The 18,943-nt window shown below is 37.7% G+C and overlaps 1 protein-coding gene across 2 annotated transcripts; it reads left to right on the top strand.

The window, feature by feature from the left end:
• Positions 1–43: 43 nt before the first annotated feature.
• CFAP206 (cilia and flagella associated protein 206) lies at positions 44–18,114 on the top strand. 2 transcript variants are annotated; one of them, XM_027644800.1, is made up of 12 exons: positions 44–326; positions 1,660–1,743; positions 2,051–2,141; positions 3,312–3,500; positions 3,764–3,922; positions 6,229–6,437; positions 7,922–8,041; positions 10,504–10,702; positions 11,400–11,537; positions 13,490–13,701; positions 14,760–14,903; positions 17,786–18,114. In XM_027644800.1, the coding sequence occupies exons 1-12, from the start codon at positions 219–221 to the stop codon at positions 18,014–18,016; spliced, it is 1,884 nt and encodes a 627-aa protein (XP_027500601.1). In that variant the 5' UTR covers positions 44–218; the 3' UTR covers positions 18,017–18,114. The 2 variants fall into 2 exon arrangements, with proteins under 2 accessions (XP_027500601.1, XP_027500602.1); XM_027644801.1 differs by having other exon boundaries at positions 13,508–13,701.
• Positions 18,115–18,943: the final 829 nt, after the last annotated feature.

Below are 18,943 nucleotides of genomic sequence, written 5' to 3' on the forward strand. Positions count from 1 at the left end.
CCGGCAGGCCGGACCGGGCCGCGTCCCCATGGCAACGCCCGGCCCTGGCTCTCGGGTGCGGCCGCTGCCGCTCTCCGCCGCCGGCCGGGGCGCGGGGAGCCCCGGGACCGGGGAGTTTTGGGGTCGGGAGAGTGTGCCCCGACAAGTGGCGACCCTCGGCCCCTCGAAGAGAAACGCTGAAGTAAATGTAGCCCCGCTAAGGTTTGTGCTTGCCCAGCATGTCCGGCGAGCTGACCGAAAGTGTCATCAAGGGAATAATCCGCAAAGTCGGACTGGAGTGCGCTGCCCAGGGACAAACCCTGTCTGAAACCTTGGTGGCGTTCATGGTAAGCGCGAATGAAGCGTTCAGGGGGTCGCGGCAGCTGAGGCTTTCAGGGGTGACCTGAGTTTTGGAATATCTTGGTTTCCATTTGCCTGCATTGAGAAATTTTGAAGGGGCGTTCAGCGACATTCAGTATAGGGTCCTAAAAACCTGAAAAAGTAATTTATTCCTCTGAAATGTCATTTATGTGAATGTAAAATCCCAAGAAGACTGCAAGTCTTGAGTCCTGGAAACGCTCTGAGCTCCAGCTCAGAGCTCTTTCTTAGTTTTCTTCTACAGGCAGATAAACCATTGTTTTCTTTCTAAAGTGAAAAAGATAAGTGTTCCCAAGTTTTAATAATGTTTCTTCCCACTCTCGTAAATGAACAAAAAGGCATGACACATAGGTGAATGTTTATTGCAGCAGCTGTATTTATTCTTTGACATTTGCCTCTTCCCTCTATTGTGAAGGATTATTTTGTTTGTTTCTCTGCTTAGACAGGGCCAGGTGGTATAAATGGGCTGAATATTTGAAGCAGTGGGTTAAGATCCCATTTAAACTGAAAATGTAATGGAATCAGTCTTAGTGTTGTCCTTGGTAGACAACTATAAGTATCCTGAAAACATTATACACTTTGGCATCTCTTCAGAGGCACAGCACTGCTGCAGAATATATTCTGAATGTGCCTGCAAAGCTGTGTCTGAAGAAAGAAGGTGCTAGGTTCTTTCGTTATTGGTGATCAGCTCTTGATAAACTTGTATGTGAATGTAAATGATTCACAGTAGTACTGTTAATCTGCAATTTTTTCCCCCTAAAAGTGATGCTGTGGCTTTAGAAAATACATTGGGCTCAAAAGCAACATGAATCAATTAAGCAGAAAAATTTTAATGAGTAAAAAGCCTGTACAAGTGGCTGGCAAGACACCCAGCATGAACACTAGTTGCAAACATGCACATATTTTCCTGCATGCAGAACACTATGGATTTTTTATCCAAATGGTAGGTGTTTATACTGATGCGTATAACATCAAGTGGGAAGTTTATAAACAACTATGATGGATTTTCATAAAATGTTACTTAGGAAAATATTTTCCAGGTAATTTCTAAAGAAATTGTATTTAAATATTTCTCCAAGTTTGTCTCACAAATAGATTTTTTTCACTTATGCCTGAGAAGTGAGATTGAAACTACCAACACAAAAAATGAAGTAAGTTTGTTTCATTATAAAAGATTGAAATGGGGGAAAAGAATGGTAAAGAAATATTGAATGCATCTGAGATTTTTCAGAAAATAAAAGGTTAGTTGTTAAGAGGATATTTTGAGATGTAAATTAATATCTTTCTTTTGGCAATCTCAAGGTGAGAGCTGTTGTTTTAGATCCAAGAAATGGCTTTAATATGGATCAAATCCTTACAGAAAAAGATGTGCAAGATCTCATCCAGGTAATTCTGACATGATGTTGCATCAGTACTTAGCTAAGACTATGGCATTATTTGCTACCTGTTCCTGTAACTAAAATGACATGATCACTTTCAAAATTTTAGTGCTACTTTATCCTCATGGTTCTGTAGCTAAAGACTGGACTATGTGTGTTCCTCATGTAAATAAATGTCTTATAAATGCCTTATATAGAGAGAATGGTAGTGAGGGAGCTCTACGGCTGTTGTGAAACCTGTAGCACAGTCACTGTCAGTTCAGAAGTTTCCCTAGAGATGAGAAAGAACTCACTTCTCTGACTCTCTTCTTTAGCTCTGTGTTACCAGACTGCTTGACACAACAAATCCATCCCTGAGCACAATTAAGATGCAAGTTTACTTTGATATGAACTATGCCAACCGAGGTAATTTTGAAAATATGTTTCCATAGAAGTTGGTGCTGAGTTTAGAATTTAATAACTTTCTCTGTAGGGCTAGTAATGATTCTTGTTATTGACTGTTGGCAGTAAAGCAAAATAAAAATCCCAGGAGAAATGTACTGCATAGAGTATGATGTTCCAGTATGGATGTAGTAAAGAAAAAATGTACATTAGACTTGAGAGTACAATCTTCTCATCCTGTCTGAGAGATTTCCTGAATGTAATGTATTAGATTGCTTGAGAATAATTATGCTTTCAGGTGCAGTGGTTAGCTGCCTTCAGCAAGCAAATCTTGCACTGCACCTGTATGTCTGAAAGTACTCATAACTCCGCTCATGTATCCAAAAGAAAACTCAATGTTTTATCAATATCTCTAATTGAGAGATATGTGTAATCTTGAACAATCAGTTGCAGTTTTAACCAAGTATGTTTTGGTCTTATCAGTGGTAATTTCATATGGTCTGAGAATGGGAATGTAGAAGAAAAATGAGGTAGGGAAAATGCCTCTGCTGCAAATGTAACTTCAAATCTCAGTGGGACAGTGGAGGCTGGCTGGGAAACAGAAGACACAGAACAAGAGTAGACGTTAAAAAAAAACAAAACAAAACAAAAACCACATTTCTGTGTGGGGAAATCATGAAAATGTTTTCTTGTTAGCATGGATCAAAGCGAAAAATTAACAACACTGGGAAGCTGCTCCTAAGTCCTATGGACTCTATAAGCTCAGTAAGTGCAGTAAGTCCTATGGACTCTATAAGCTCAGTAAGTGCAGTAAGTTTCTGAGATCTGAGTAGTGTTCAAATTTGAGCTTGTAACTTCAGGTTTGTCTGAAATATATGTGTGTGTGTGTGTGTGTGTGTGTGTGTGTGTGTGTTAGGACTTGTTGCAGTCGGAATTGTCCAGAGTGTCAAGAGACTTGCTGCCTAATTTTGCCTGAATAGTTCTCTGGACTCTACTGACTGATGTTAATCATGCTAATTATGTTAATCTTTAACTCTGCCAGTTTCATTTCTAACAGTATGGTACTATGAACATCTCTTCCACATACCCGTGCTTCAGAAATCTTAATCTGACTGTGGAAATAAAATGCACCCTCTGTACAAGCCAAATTCCAAAGGATATAGGTAGCACTTTCTAAGTGTCCTTCTTTCCTAGCTGAATTACTCCATGAGCAGCAGCGCATTCTGGAAGGAAAACTGGCTCCTGTGGTCAGAGATATCACAGATAAATGTCCTCCTGTGCAAGAAGAAATAGAGAAAGTGTATCAAAATATTGTTAGCTATGCACTGCTGAGCTCTGGCCTGGGATCCCCTACAGATATTGAGGCTGTCAGGGAGGTAACAGGTCAGTAAACTTCTAGATCTAAAACTGGGCTTTTCTAATTGAAAAATAAAATTTCACCTTCTCTCTAATCTTTCGATACAAATGTGGTGAACTGTGATGAATGCTTACTACCCAAACTGTCACTGCTCAGACTTGAAGTGGAAATTTGCCATGGATTTCCTACTTTTTGCAGTTGTTGGGGAGAGGGTATTTTTGCTTATTTAATGATTTTCTTTTCTGTTCCCTCATATTGAGGTTTTTCTTCCCCTTTGTAATGGTTATAGCTGCCTTGCAGAGTGTATTCCCCCAGACAGAGATGACTGCTTTCATTTCACTCAATAAGAAGGACAAAGAACGACAGCTGAAAAATCTTGCCATGCTAGTCACAGGAATTCGGTTGTACAACAAGGAGTGCAGGAAAGGAGGAAGGAGCATTGACGACTGTAAGTAGGCAACTGCTTTTGGGCTGTGTATTCTCAGTTTTTTCTTCCTGGCCTTCTTCACTGGAGCTGCTCCAGTAATATCCCATCTCACTAGATAAACAGCTTTGACTCAGGGCCTGTAAACCTGAAGAAAAAATAAATATTGGCTACAATTATTGGGTTCCATGTAGACTACTACTTTCTAGCTAAGAGAGAGCCCTAACGTGGTCGATGTGTAAAGATTATATGTATTAACTTCATACAAATAATTTACCTCATGATAAGTTGTTCCCAGATCCCTTGCCATTAAGGGAATTAAATATGTAATGTTTGCCTTTTAAAGCGCTTAATTACAATCCATTTACAAATTTCTGTTGAGTATGTGTGATGAGAATTGATAGAAGTTGCTGAGCCATTATCTGTATTCTGGTAATCTTAAAATGTTCTCGAAAATCTTTTGCATTTTGAATCTTTCTGCTTCTTTAATAAGCAAAAGATGTCAATGACCATCCTGGATTTTTTCAAACGCTGTATTCAGGGTAGGGCAAGACTTTGATATTCCTTTTATTTTCTTTTGTTCCCCATCAGCCACATTATTTCAGCAAAGTTTACAATAATCAAATAAATGACTGGTCAGTGGAAATGTTTATGTGAACATCCATGTAGTATTGCAGCTCAATGTGGAGACTTCTTCATAAGAAAGGTCTGCAGCCCAGTTGTAGGGGAAAACTTTTTATTTTAAAAGACCAAAGTTTCTGGAATAAAGGCTATAGCACATGCCCCTCCTGATAAGACAGTTGTGCTTTATTGGAAGGCAAAGCACTTGCTGAACTTGTGGTATTTTAAGTAAAGCAATGTACGTAGGGAAAAAATATACCTACCATATCAGAGAAAGAAGTAAACAAACTCTCTAGATTTTGGTGCTTTTTTTTTTCCTCATATACCAAGTGACACATTAATGGTTTTCTATTTTTATAATACATTCTTTCCCACAAATGTCACCTTTCTGTGTTGTGGCTGTCTCCGTTTTAGGTTCACTGGGCCTGAGTTGCAGTGTGAGGGAACCTTCAACTACTGTATTATACAAAAGGCATAATTAACAATATGTTGTGGTCTTTCTCACTGTAATATCTGTGGGGTTTGTAATTGATTGGTGTAGATAATATGATTGTTGATCCTGTTACATTTGTTAGGTCACTATAAGATGAACTTCCTTGTGCTGACCGGTTTACATATCACTTTTGAATAGATGAAAAAAACACAGCATGAATGCTCTTAGGTTAGGAAATTAAATGGATATCTTTATGATTAAGGACAGCAGTTAGACCACTGAAGCCTTAATTTCAGTGTTGGCTGCAGTCTTGCTGAGGTAGAACTCTGCTTTGGCTTTTTCCCCTGCGTCCAGAAAAGAAAATCAGCCAAGTGCTAAGCTCTCTTCACCTGTTGTTAAACTGCTTGTAATACCTTTGCAAATTTACCTCCCCTTCTCGGTTAAATCTAGCCTTTCTATGCTCATGGGATTTTCAGCAGACATACCTCAAACCTTATTACTGCTCTGCTGCTCACCGATGTTATTAGCATCAGAAGTTCAACACACGCAACAAAGAGCTACACTTAACAAATGTAGCTTGGCCTTCTTATTGTATTTCCTTACATAGATGTCTGCTTAATAACACAACACATTAAAATATTCAGTGTAATTGTTGCATGCTGTCAATAATAAAATTGTAAAGAAAAAATTATTTATCATATGTTGTATATCAGCTAAAATATGTTTTATTCACCTGTGCCATTTGGGGGAATTTGTGGTTTTTTTAAGTACTAATGCTGAACTTTAACAACTGCATAGGCATAACTTTTTGTGCTGTATCTCCCTTCTCTTTTTAATAATAATCTTTGACTCATTCTTAGAGCATGTTAGATCTCAAAGTGCCCAGGAAATGGGAGGCCTATTATTGTTATTAGTACTTCACAAATTAGGAAACTGAGAATTGAAAATGGTGCAGATTGCCTGAAGTCTATCAGGAAACCCATGTCAGTTATAGCAACAGAACTGCATCTACTATAAAGCAAATTTTTTCGCACTCCTTGACTTGACTGTGATATTTCCACACCTCTAATTCTAAATATTTGAAACTACTTGACTAGTAAGATACAGTGGTTGAATCTGGTATGTGAGTAGTTAGAAATGCATGAATATAACAACAAAATTTAAAAACCAAAATTTTATTGGAAGACTACTGTGCTCGAATACTGCACTTTAACCATTTGATAATGATTTCATTAATTCTTTTCATACGTGTCTCATATTTATTCTATATGAATAGTGCCAGCCATTCTGAATGAAGCCATTCCATCAGCTACACAGGCTGTCGATGAAGGTCTTAATACCTGCCACATGCTAGCTCACAAGTACACAGCTCTGTTGGAATCCATGCAGGAAGACTCCCACAGATATATGCAGCTTCGTTCGTTTAAATTAAAAGAAGCACTTTTCAATGTGAGACAATATGAGGCCTTCCTTTGCATCCTTATGGTGAGATACCATCATGTTATATCCTGTGGGCTTTTATTGCAGTTGGAATGTACTGAAGTTACCTACTTGTACAGGGCATAAATATAAGAAAAATTATTCAGAAATAAATAAAAGAAAATGTATCTCTAGATAAAGAATCATAGAACCATAGATAGTTTAGATCAGAAAATACCTTTAAATTCATCTAGTCCAACCACTAACATGGGGCTGTCAAGTCCACCATTAAACCATGTCTGTAAGTATGACATCTACACATCTTTTAAATACCTCCAGGGATGGGGACCCAACCACTTCCCTGGGCAGCCTATTCCAGTGCTTGACAACCCTTTCTGGGAAGAAATTTTCCCTGATATCCAACCTAAACCTCCCCTGGTGCAACTTGAGGCCGTTTCCTGTCATCCTGTCACTTATCACTTTGGGAGAACAGACTGACCCCCACCTGGCTACAGCCTCCTTTCAAGTAGTCATATATAGAGAGAAGGTTCCCTCTGAGCCTCCTTTTCTCCAGGCTGAACTCAGCTCCCTCAGCTGCTCCTCATAAGACTTGGGCTCCAGATCCTTCACCAGCATCTTTGCCCTTCTCTGGACACAATCCAGCACCTCAATATCCTTCCTGAATTGAGGGGCCCAGAACTGGACGCAGGATTCGAGGTGTGGCCTTGCCAGGGCCAAGGGGACTATTACTTCCTAGTCCTGCTGGCCACACTGTTTCTGATACAAGCCAGGATGCCACCTGGGCACACTGCTAGCTCATGTTTAGCTCCTGTTGACCAGCACCCTCACATCCTTTTCTGCTGGGCAGCTTACCAACTACTCTGCCTCAGCCTATAGATCCAGCCTGTGCAGATCCCTCTGCAGGGCCATCCTACCCTCCAGCAGACTGACACTCCCACTAACTTGGTGTCATCTGCAAACTTACTGAGGGTGCACTTTATCCCCTCATCCAGATCTAAAGATATTAAACAGGGCTGGCCCCAATGCTGAGCCAGCCACCAATTGGATTTAACTCCATTCACCACCACTCTTCTTGTTTGCATATTGATACTCCGCCCCAAAAGATATGAGAGAAATAAATCATGTTAGTTTTAGTCTGCAGACAGCTCTAAAATTTATGGAATCATATTTGAAGAATACAATTTAAATTCTTGTTTTGTTAATGAAGAGCTTTTTGTTTGTCTTTTGAGAAACTGCAAGGTTTTATTTGTCTCTCTATATACTATAAAGCATTAAAAAATATTTTTTTTTCAATTCTCTTGATTGTGAAAATGTAGAGAATTGTCTATAAAAATTACTAGTATACATGTTTGAGTGAAGTGCCTGGTTTTATACCTGAGCATTTAAGGAAAAACTTATTTTGTGGTAAGTTAGGATGCATTTCATTCCTTAAAAGAGTTGTCTGAAAATAGTTGAATGAAGATACTTATTACTAAATGCTTGATTTTTTGAGTTTTATACTTCTTACCTGAAATAAGTTCTCTTTCCAGTCTGATGCAATTACCAGTGCTCAAGAAGTTGAAACGTTGAGTGTTCAGTTTGCAGCAACAATGATGCAATTGAAAAACACAGTGCAGGATAAGATTTCCGTGGATTCCAAAGAAGTTTTTGTAAGTATTATGAATAGAAAACCCTTTTTTTCTTCATTATAAAAAATTATGAAATTATTACAGAATACTTTGCTGGTGTATTTTTTAATAGCTTGTGTTAAGAAAAAGGCTACATCATTTTCTTATTACTATAATAACATCTGTGATTTTTGAAGGGGCAGCTAAAGTAGCAGTCTCAAGGCAAGAAAAAAGAAAGGAACAAAACGGGAGCAAAAGAACTAAATGGTATTTTACTGTAAATGTCTTTAATTATTTGCCAGTATTTGTAGATTTACAGTGATATTTTCCTTTTTTTGTGTGTAAATATTCTCTCCTGTTCCTTGCAGAAACTGTAAGAACATAATGATTACAAAAACAGCACATCAGAGTGTGCTTCTTTAAAGTCCCTTCAGATAGCAATCCCTGTGATTACAGTATGACTCGTTGATATAATTTTTCTAAAGAAACTGGGTTTCTGTGATGGGGGTTTCAGCCTCTTTTCCCCTCCCAATAGCTTCTGAACCTGTTGGCAAGTTTCAGTCATGTTTCTCAGACTCCAAAGATCTCAAAATATGTAATTTTCTGCATGTTTTCTGGAAAAAAGAGCAACTAGAGAGACATATTTAGAGCCTTCCTAAGATCAAGTGTGAAATGGTTTGTGGGCTGTCTGGCCAGTGAGCAGCCAGTGAAAGCACCTCTGCACAACTGATGTTTTGTACTGTTTCACTCTGTTTGGGAGCTACAAGATATTGGGAGAAGAGGGTCCCTGATAACCCTGTGAAAACCTGGGATTATTATGCTGGCATGATGTAAAGGAAATGGAAGAGAAATATGTCAGAAACCATCTTCGTTAAATTTGCTTTTCATGGAAGAGCTTGTTATTTTGTATGATATGTTTATCATTTTAATTCCTTGTAGTTAACTGCTGAACCAGCATGCAGTTTGTACATAGGTTATTTTTCATCATTCTAAGCTAATTATTAGAAGGCAAAAAAAAGTCTACTGTGGAGGAGGGAGGGAGGAAGGAAGGAAGATCATGGCCCCACATATACTCAGAGTACTTTTTACACTTCCCAGAAGGGCATCTGAGCTGGAAACTCGTGGGAATGGCACTTTAACTGAGGTACATCTCAGACGTGGTCTGACACTTCAATTTATGTATGCTTGTGATTTTATAAACCAGATGTTCTCAACTGGAGAACAATTTCCCCTCTTGTCCAGAATCTCAGAGCAATTTTTCCTCTTTTACTGTTTCTTCATGGGACTTAAGTGACCGATATATGTTACCCTTTCCCCTAGAAGCTGTCTGCTGTTGTCTGCTGCCTTCCTAGATTTTTTTTCTCTCTTCAGGTTGGTTAGTTGATTTTTCTTCTCTGTTGAAGACACAGTATGTAATGGCTTTTGATTTCAGGTCTTTTTCAATTAGAGATTTCTCTATTAAGACACCATTTAAGTAACTTTTCTTGCCTTCAACTAGTTACTGAGGAGCTGGATCCTCTGCAAAGACAGAGAAGCAGGGCATTCTGCCTTTTAAAATGCATACGATAAGGCTATGTTTGTAGTGAACATTTGTTTTAGGAAACGCAATATATTTCATTAATATTCTTTGTTTATTCTAGTAAGACTGATTTTTATCTTGCTGCCTTTCCTTTAACTTTTTTCCTGTTTGTGACCACAACATTTCCACAGCATTAGTGATGCCGATGAATTCCAGAGCTGCCCCTGTTGGCCGCTCTTATAATAATGTTGTTAATATGCATAAAATATGTTGTTAAGTGTGCATTTCAGATTTGTTGACTCTCTTCCTGTAAATGCTTTCTGTGTGTTTAGATGTAACAGGACACATTTTATGTCACTGTCATTGAAATCAGCATTTGTATCTAAAGCTTATAGGCTTCTTCTATATGTGTGTACACCCGTATGTCAGCATTGTTGCTGGGAATAGCAGCTTCCAGTTTTGCCCTGAACCCTCTGAGGAGACCTGCACCCCTTTAATCTGACACACATGATGCCCCGAGGGCTGTGGTACCAAGACACTCTGGAAACAGGGCAGGCAAAATAACAAAACCTGATAGTTTGTACGTCTAGGTATGGGTTTACCTCATTTACTAACTAATCAGGTATGTTTCTTCTGGGACTTATTCCTGTATACCTTATTTTCAGTTATATAACTGTATGGCCAGTGAAGTGCTCAATTCCAAGCATGGTCTCAGAGATACATGTTTGGGAAAGTCTTTGGAGTAAAATGTAGAAAAGTACCTTTCTGGCCTATGGCTCGACATGTTGGATGTATGTGCTTTGGATGTGCTTCTGATGGAAATTCCTCTTAAAATGTCCAGGAGTTCTCCTGTAATTTCTGGTTGCTGAAGGCCTTGGAGATCAGCCCTGCTTTGTTCATAGCAGAGATTGTTGTGCACAGCACTTGGGTTACGCTGCAGACATAAAACAAATCTGGATTTCAGATAATTTTCTTTATGTTCTAGCCTCTCTTCCTTGAACTTTCTAAACTCTGGACCAGCTTTCAGGATGAAATGCTACTGCTAAGCTTCCTCACAAGTATGACTAGCAATCTCCAACAGTTCTTGGAAATCCAGTCACAGCTTTTTCCTGAGGAAGTGCTAACATCTTTTCTGGAAGGAGTGACTGTGAAAAGTGATGAGGAAAGGATAAGAGAAACCATGGGTATGGAAAGTTAATACTTTTTTGTTTTCCTTCACTTTCCAAGAATTTGTTTGAATTTTCTTTACAGAAGGTGCTACATATTGATTTTTTAATATTCAGAATTTGCACAGTAAATTAAAATAAGTCCGCTAGTGTGTAGATTTATTTTTTCATGTAGTGTAGCTTGGGATTTTATTTTTGCATATAAAATTAAAATATAGCTACTAGATACAAACATACCTTACATAAATGGCGGAATGATCAGAGAATATTTATACTTTTTTATTATTTCTTAAGTTTATTTATGCCTTTTTATACTTTCAGAACTTCTGAAATGGAGAGAGGGTGATAAACAAGCTAATTTAATGGGGCTTTGGTTACCAGGAGTGTTTGTTTGTAAAATGGTATCTCTAGGAACCAAGTTTTACACCAGGGGATTTGTAATGCATGGGTGGTTGAAAACAAAATAGAAGAACAAGATACTACCTTCCTGTTGTTGTCCCCTGTTTTTAAAGAAAAATAACTAAAGAAGGCTCCCACAGGACTGATTTTTGAGTAGGTTCTCTTTAAAGGCAGGACTAATTTTGGTTTTTGGGATCTTGGCACTGCAGGACATCCTGTTAAAACCAGAGTAATCTAGTAATTCTGTAACATTATTATATTTTAAACACCTAATGTTTTGATGCTGAAAATCCTTCCTTTCTTAAATAATTTTTAGGAACCAGAGTGAATGTTTCTGATTTCAAGAACCAAGAGTGGCTTTTTCCAGAGACTACTGATAATTTTGATCAGTTGCTAATCCAGTACCATAGTTTCTGTGCACATGCAATTGGTGTGAAAGGCCTCACCCTACCAGGTATGCTTTGTAATTAGACATTTTCCATACTATATATGTGTACAAGTACTAGGGAAAATTTAAAGGTGTTCTGAATGCATCCTCTTACATCAAAGGTGGAGTACTTTATTTCCACATTTGTAATTCTCACCCCAGATAACTTATCTCCTCTGCTAAAGAATTTTTCTTTTTAAAATACACAAATAAAGTGCCCTAAATAGAAGGCAGGAGGGCTTCAAGAGAAAGTAGGCATGAGCAAGCAGAGGCAGCGACAAGATGGGATGGATAAATGTTTCTTCCTGCTATATATGCATCTGTATAACCTACACTGCAGCTGAATACAGGTTTGTTTGCTGTTGTTATACAGGCACAGAAAAATGGTCATTCCTTCTATTTTGTGTATGCCTGTGTTGCAAACACATCCGTTCGTGGCTACATCATGTGTATTTTAAATAGTCATTATAAAGTAATAAAAATCTTCTTTGAAAAGAATGCAAAAGTGCACTTGATTAAGCTAACTGATCACAGGAAATTTTTTTGTCTCTTCTAGGTTCATTTGTCTTGAAAGCATGCCTTATTTCAGCTACCTCAGCCCATGTTTTCTGTCTCCCTATCCTTTGTAGAACCTATCTATATAGAATTTTCTTAAGCCTACAGGAGGTTGAGAGGAAAATATTGCCATTACTTGGCAGTGTGAAAGAATAGATATTTTAACAGCAATGTGAATTACTTACACTTACTTAGTATTCCATATGAGAACAACTGTCCTGAGTTGGACTGAAGGTCTCTCTAGCCCTGTATCTGATCACTGGATGCAGGCAGGGATGACTACTTAAAGTTTATAAGAAATGAAGTAGGAATGATCCTTCCTTAATTATATCCTTCCCTGTTCTAGCAGTTAGTGGCTATGGGATTTCCTCAGAAAAATGTTGAGTCTGTAAGCTTCTGTTGAATAATTCTTCATACAAGTTTTTCATTTATCTAATTGATTTTTTAATCCATCTCGAGTTTTCCATGAGATATTCTTATTGTCAAGAGCCCCACAATTTATAATTATATATGCTATGAAAAGGTACCTCTTTTTGAGATGGCTTTAAGCTCTGGCTGGATAATTTCATCAAGTCATAGTAGTCTTTCTATTAGGAAAATTAGCAGATAGTAATTTTATATTGCACACAATTCATGGTTTTATTACTCCATATCATATTATTTCTTTTCAGTTTTTTCTTTTTAATGTTGAGGAGGCCTCTTTCTTTAACCTTTCCTGCTGCGAAAGATATTCCAAGCCTCTGATCACTCCCAACTCCCTTTTATTTGTTCTGTTGCGTTGGAGCAAAATATATTATTATAAGTGTAGCATACAGGTTGTTGTAATGCTGGTTTTCTTCTCCTCCTCTGTTTGCATCCTAATAATTCATGATATTCTTTTTGCTTTTTTGACTGCCACTGAGTAGTGTCATTTAGTATTTTCAAGGCACCGTCTATAATGATTCTAGATCTTTCCTGGGCAATGATGTCTGCAGCAGAGCCTGCCACTGTCCTTGAACTCAATTTGTGCTTTCCTATTTGGCCTTTATTGACACTTCACTTTCTCTGTTAATTTATTGCTCAGTTTCTCAGCTGCTTTATCTGCTTCTCCAGTTAATTTCAGTGTTATGCCCTTTGGTGTAGATGCACCGCTGATCTACAATCAGGTATTTTCTGGAGATTATAGGGGGAACATTTGTGAGTGTAGACTGGTTTCTTATGCCTTTGCTATAGATATTTTATCTTTTGTTTTTCTGAGACATACAGTAAGTTACACTGACGTAAAAAATATTTAAAAAGCTTTCTTTCAGGGCTTATTCTGATTTCAGAAAAAGAAGGAAGTTGAAACTGACTTGAGGGAAACACAGAATCTTAATTAAAAGTGTCTTTTGTATTGGATATCATACTGTTCAGTATTTTATTTGGTGGGTTTTATTTTGGACTAGTTTTTTCCTCTTTTTTAGGAAATCCTGCTATTGGAATTTTGAAGCACAAGGCGAAATGTTATGTTTTCAGTTCCAAAGAAGCTGCATACACCTTTGCTCAAGATCCAGATAAATTCATTCAGTTGAATGTAGAAAAAGCAAAAGAATATGCAGAGCTAATTCAATTGCTTGAGCTCCATCATCAGTTTGAATACCTTTTTCCTCATGCACAGGTATGCACTGCCCATGCCTCTTGCTGAACAGCTGTTGGGTCACTGGTTACTCTGTCCTTTCTAGAACATAAAGAGAATAGAGGATACACATCTTTAGGAAAGAAGTAAAATCAACTGCCTGTCATACAGAATGTCTGAGGGTCCATCTTTTCCAGGTCTTCAGAGCACTGAAGAAACATTTTCACTTAATGTCATTCTCACCTTATCTCTTCATAGAAGAATATGTATATCCAAAGGATTGTGGCAGCGATGAAGCTGTCAGTTCATAGCTTAGGAAGGTCTTGTGTCTGATGTTTCTTTTCCTCATTTTTGAAAATGTAGCTTAAAGAGACAGTAAATAAATGCAACAGAAGATAAGTCAGATACCATATTAACTGAAGTTTTAGCTTATCAGTCCATCAATGTGTTCTGGATGAGGGTGTAGTGATATCTGAGGACAGAAATTATGGAATATGTTACAAAATAAAAGGGGACTCATTAATAATGAATGTGACAGTGCTACTATGTGAAAGCCAAATACTTGATTTGGTTTCATAGACATTATCTGTGATCCACTGTGAATTTTAGGTCCCTAGCAGTGGAAACAATGTAGTCTTGAACTGGCCCTTAGTGTGAAAGATACAGTTTGTATCCTGGCTCTAGCAGAGATGTAAGCACTTCTCCCAGTTATGATTTGTGATATTTAGTCCATTCATAAAGACAAACTGAAGTGCCTGCATCATAAAATACTAGTGGTGATGGTTGGACACCTTTTTACCAAAATCCAGTGATTAATCACTCACTCAGGATGTGGGAGTCTGAAATTCAGCTGTGGCCTCTGCCTATAGGGTTTTCTGTCAGAAATTAAATCCATCAAATAATTAATGGTTTCTTCTTTTTTAGTGAGGGCAAGGGAAACAAAAATATTCTTGAATGTAAAAATCTTTATCCGCTTGTGGTTTGCAGGTCTCTGTTTGCTTTTAAAAAGTAGCATATCCCTATGCTATTTCTCCTAGATGTCTGTATTTTTCTCATTAATGCCTTGCCTGATTTTGGTTGGGTTTCTTTTTTTCATCCAGGCCAGAAATGCAGACAAATGTTTGATGAAACCAACTGCAAAATGTGACAGTAGTACTCAAACTGATACTCATATCTTTCCTCCAACTATTGTAAGATCCTATGAATGGAATGAATGGGAGCTGAGAAGAAAAGCTATAAAATTGGTTTGTATTGTTATTATCAGATTTTCATTGCTGGATAACAAAGCTGAGAATAAATTATTCTAAAAATTTGTTCTTTGAAAAATAAATCCAACCTTTTATTCGAAGACATAAACTTTGTTACAACCAGCTCAATATTTTTTTTCCAGGTAATTTCTCTCCTTACTTCTAGACTTTCTTCTTCTCTCAGTTTTTCCATATTTTTCCTCATTTTTTGACCAGTGCTTCCACTGCTATATCTATTAATTCCAAATTTTTCAGTTGCCTTTTTATGTAATAACAGTTTGTTGTTTAGCATTGAATATTAAAGTTGTTTTTCTGCACTCAAATCAATTCAACAGGTTGAAGATACTACCATATAATTCCTTTGTAACAAAAAAATAATAATGGTTGCACAAAGGTTTGGGTTACGCAAAACTTTATTGCAAGTTGAATAATTTATATTAATATTTGTCACCATGAAATAAGAGGAAGAAAAATGCAGTAATTGGCAGCCAGAATGATAAGGAATACCTTTGGATATGTTTGACCCCGCAGAAGTTTTCTTTGAGCTAATTTTTCATCTTTGAAAGGTATCAAAGCATGAGGGCCTTTTTTTAGATTTTTGTTAGATTATTTTGGTAATGAAATACTTTATATTTTATCCTGGTTCTGTGTGTTTACTAAAAGCAATTCTTTTTTTGAAAAAAAAAAAATTAAAAAAAATTCTTCTCTCATGTAGGAACAGAGAGGTAAGAAACAGAGCCAGTAGGTTTTCTGCTGTATATATAAGCCAGAGGAAATGTCTGTTATACTGTCATGGTGATTTTCTGATGGATTGGAAATCAGAGTCCATCCGCAGAAGGTTGACTACATACATAAATAAAAGCTTTTCAATCAACAGCATATATTTCCAAAGCTTCTTTCTAGGGTTTGCCAGCACACACATTTGTCAAGGTACAGCACCTGATTTTCACAGTTCAGTCAAAATGAACTTGTACGTACAGGGAGTATTGCAGTTACCAATATCAACTGGACACAGATACTGCAGGGTTCTTTTTTTTCCTTCTGTGAACAGATGCCCTTTGGAGGTCTGTGGTCTGCTGGGCAGCCTATTTCCTTTCTGGGTATTTTTTTGCCATCAAATCTCTAACATTATATAAGGAACCCAAAATTTTGGACTGAGGACCCACTGTTGACTGCCTTATAAAGGATTCTAAGAAATAGTTGTTACTGAGGTGTATAAAGAGGCCAATTAGGTTTACAAGAGGCCTAACTAAAAGCCTCCTTTCCTTCTGTAAAGGACAAAAGTACCTAAATAAATGTAAGATGTGGTCAGTGGTTTCTCTTTAGCATAAGCAGAAGTGGATGTTTCCCAATAGCTGATCATGAAGACTATACACAAACAAGTTAGTCTGAAATATTTAGAGAAAATACTTTAAATTACTAAGGGTATTTTAGCCTCAACTGTCCATATGAGAGATTAGTGATGTGAAGTTGAAATAAAAAATCCCAGATGCCTGCAAAAGTGTTTTCTCTACAGTAACTGGCAATATGGAGGTGATAAAACATTTAGAGTCAAAATGCTAAATGAACAGAAATAGTTTACCAGTGCATCGGTGAATTTGATAGGGGAGCATTGGACATATTTGCTGGTTTTGTTAGAGGATGAGCTCAGATGCCTTTGGGGTTTTTTCCTGTTGTTCATACTTAGCCAGAAAAGTTGTAGTGGTATGAAATGTTAAACTATTACTTTGTTAATACACCTATAAGCTGTTAGAAGTAAAATTTTCAGCTCACATATGTTTCTCCGTGCAAGCACAGTTCCTTGCAACAGCATACATTCAGTTTTCAAGGGAGGTAAACTTAGTAGAGAACCAGTATCGCATGCCTGCTCTTGTTTTAATTGTCATTAAAGCCTTCAGAAAAAAAGACTTGATATATTGTCTTTCTTCACATGCCATTTTATTGTCGTTTTCTGTATGACTCTGCGCATAAAATTCAGTTGTAGATTAAGGTACCAGAATGTGTCTACAGGCAAGTGTTTCACCTTCCATTCAGCTGACGAGAGACATCTCTAGTGGAATCTGGAGAATATTTTGACTTGCCCTGATACAAACACCAAATCTGGCCAACTTTATCACTCTCCAACCTCCACTGATTCCAGTCTCCACTAACTGGAAGGGACTCCAGGGACTTACTCACTTGTAGAGGTCTGAATCCCACCACGTGAGATTGTTTCATATATTTCAATGACAATATTGTGTCATATGATTTACAGTGTTTTACATAGTTGCTGACATAGAAGGCTGAGTGTAACAAGGAACACATTGTTGTTTCAAGTGCTGGCTTCATAATATTAACAGTTTGTGAGAAGTGGTTTTGTGATTCTATCAGTAGCAACTCCTGTGACTAAACAGAGTTTTAATCATAAATTATCTTAACTTTTGCCCCTTGTGAAGGGGTTAGTGAGCAATGTCATGAAAGAAGGCATTTTTCCCTTTTGTCTGATGCTTTGTGACACCAACCTGTAAACCTCATTACATTTTGTAGAAACTAGACAAATACTGGAAGAGCTTACCATAAAAACATTTTATTCTAACAGAAAAAAGCCTTCAACACCTAACAAAATTTTCCAGGACAATGACCAGTGGAAAATAGGAAATTGTTAAGAGACTCACTTAAAGCTGTGTTCTTACACAACTTACACTGCAGTTCACACATCCTGTTAGTTCAGGAGTTATCAAATCCCAGTCACAAACATGTATTGACAGAAGGACAAAGTGGGCCGTGTTCCAGGTTTGTGAAGCCCGTAGATGTAAAACAGACAAACACACCTAAGTATATACTAGTGCTAAAATGTTCAAACACAATTCTGCTTAATCTGATTATTTTTCTGTCTTTAGGCCAATTTGCGTCGCAAATTAACTCATGCCATGCAGACTGATCTCAGCCATATGAAAAGAGAGAACTTCACCCAAGTGTACTTGCCAAAAGGTGTCGGCACCCAGACCAAGCGTGACAACTCCAGCAATGTACCCAGACCACAGATCTTCTTGAAAGGTCTCCGAGGACAATCCTCTCCTACTACTCATATGGTCAAAGTAGACTTAACAAGAGCAGTAGATGAAACCTAAGTGGAAATGAGAAACCAAGAGACACATACTGAATGTGTATATAAAAATCCCTGAATATATCTGAATTAAGGTATTAAAGATTTTGCTGTGTCTGTTGATTCCAGGAGCAGTTGGTTTGTTTCATTTATCTTATCTATTGTGGCTGCTGACTGGCCTTAGGTGATAGAAATGATAAGCCTGAAGCACACAGATTTCAAACAGCTTTTTGATCAAGATGTTCCCATGGACTTTCACCTAAACTAACATTTAAATGTGTAGTGTATGCTCTGGGATTTTCTTGAAGTTTTAGTACAACTTTTGCTGTTGAAACGCTGTCATTAAGTGAAATAAGAGAGTCACGCATTTGTCACAGCTCCAGCCTTAGAGCAGAATTGTCAGGAAGGTAAAACCAGCAAAATAAAACCAGTCTGGGTTCTTGGGCCTGCCCATTTGTGCTGGTGTTAACCCAACCCAACGAGTGTAACCCATTGCAAGGACGTTGAGAAAAGGGAATCTATTTTGGATTGCTCTGGCAGCCCTTTGGATCTCTAGTAATTTCTGTAATTGTTGGCTAAACAGTGTGCTGGGAAGCACACTGCAAACCATAGGAACTTCAGGGCACCTTTTCGAAAGCTCTGTTTTGTTTGTGTTTGAAAAACTAAAACAAAACGGGAAAAGGTTTTTAGCTTTATGTCATTGTGGCAGGGAAATATGTACCAGGCCTGATCAATGCAACTGCAGCCAGTATTTCTGTATGTGAAAACTCGCATCATTTGAGCTTTAAGATGAAACATCTTCTCAAATGGAAGCAGGGGATACTTCAAATCAGAGATTCTTTTCATGACAACAAAGAGCTCCACAAGTAGCTATCTGCAAAATGTCCAGGTGCAGAACTGTGATTGCATAGGGTGTGCTAAGGTTTCTAAACCTCTTTTTTTTGTGTGCTGT

Source organism: Corapipo altera, unplaced genomic scaffold (genome assembly GCF_003945725.1).
Source record: "Corapipo altera isolate COAL_440 unplaced genomic scaffold, ASM394572v1 2, whole genome shotgun sequence".
NCBI lineage: Eukaryota > Metazoa > Chordata > Aves > Passeriformes > Pipridae > Corapipo > Corapipo altera.

Excerpts from the sequence above, each read along its gene's own strand:
- CFAP206 (XM_027644800.1), top strand. The coding sequence starts at position 219 with ATGTCCGGCGAGCTGACCGAAAGTGTCATCAAGGGAATAATCCGCAAA. Across the intron at positions 8,042-10,503 it reads TGGATTCCAAAGAAGTTTTT|CCTCTCTTCCTTGAACTTTC; the intron begins GTAAGTATTATG and ends TTTATGTTCTAG. Across the intron at positions 14,904-17,785 it reads GAAGAAAAGCTATAAAATTG|GCCAATTTGCGTCGCAAATT; the intron begins GTTTGTATTGTT and ends TTCTGTCTTTAG.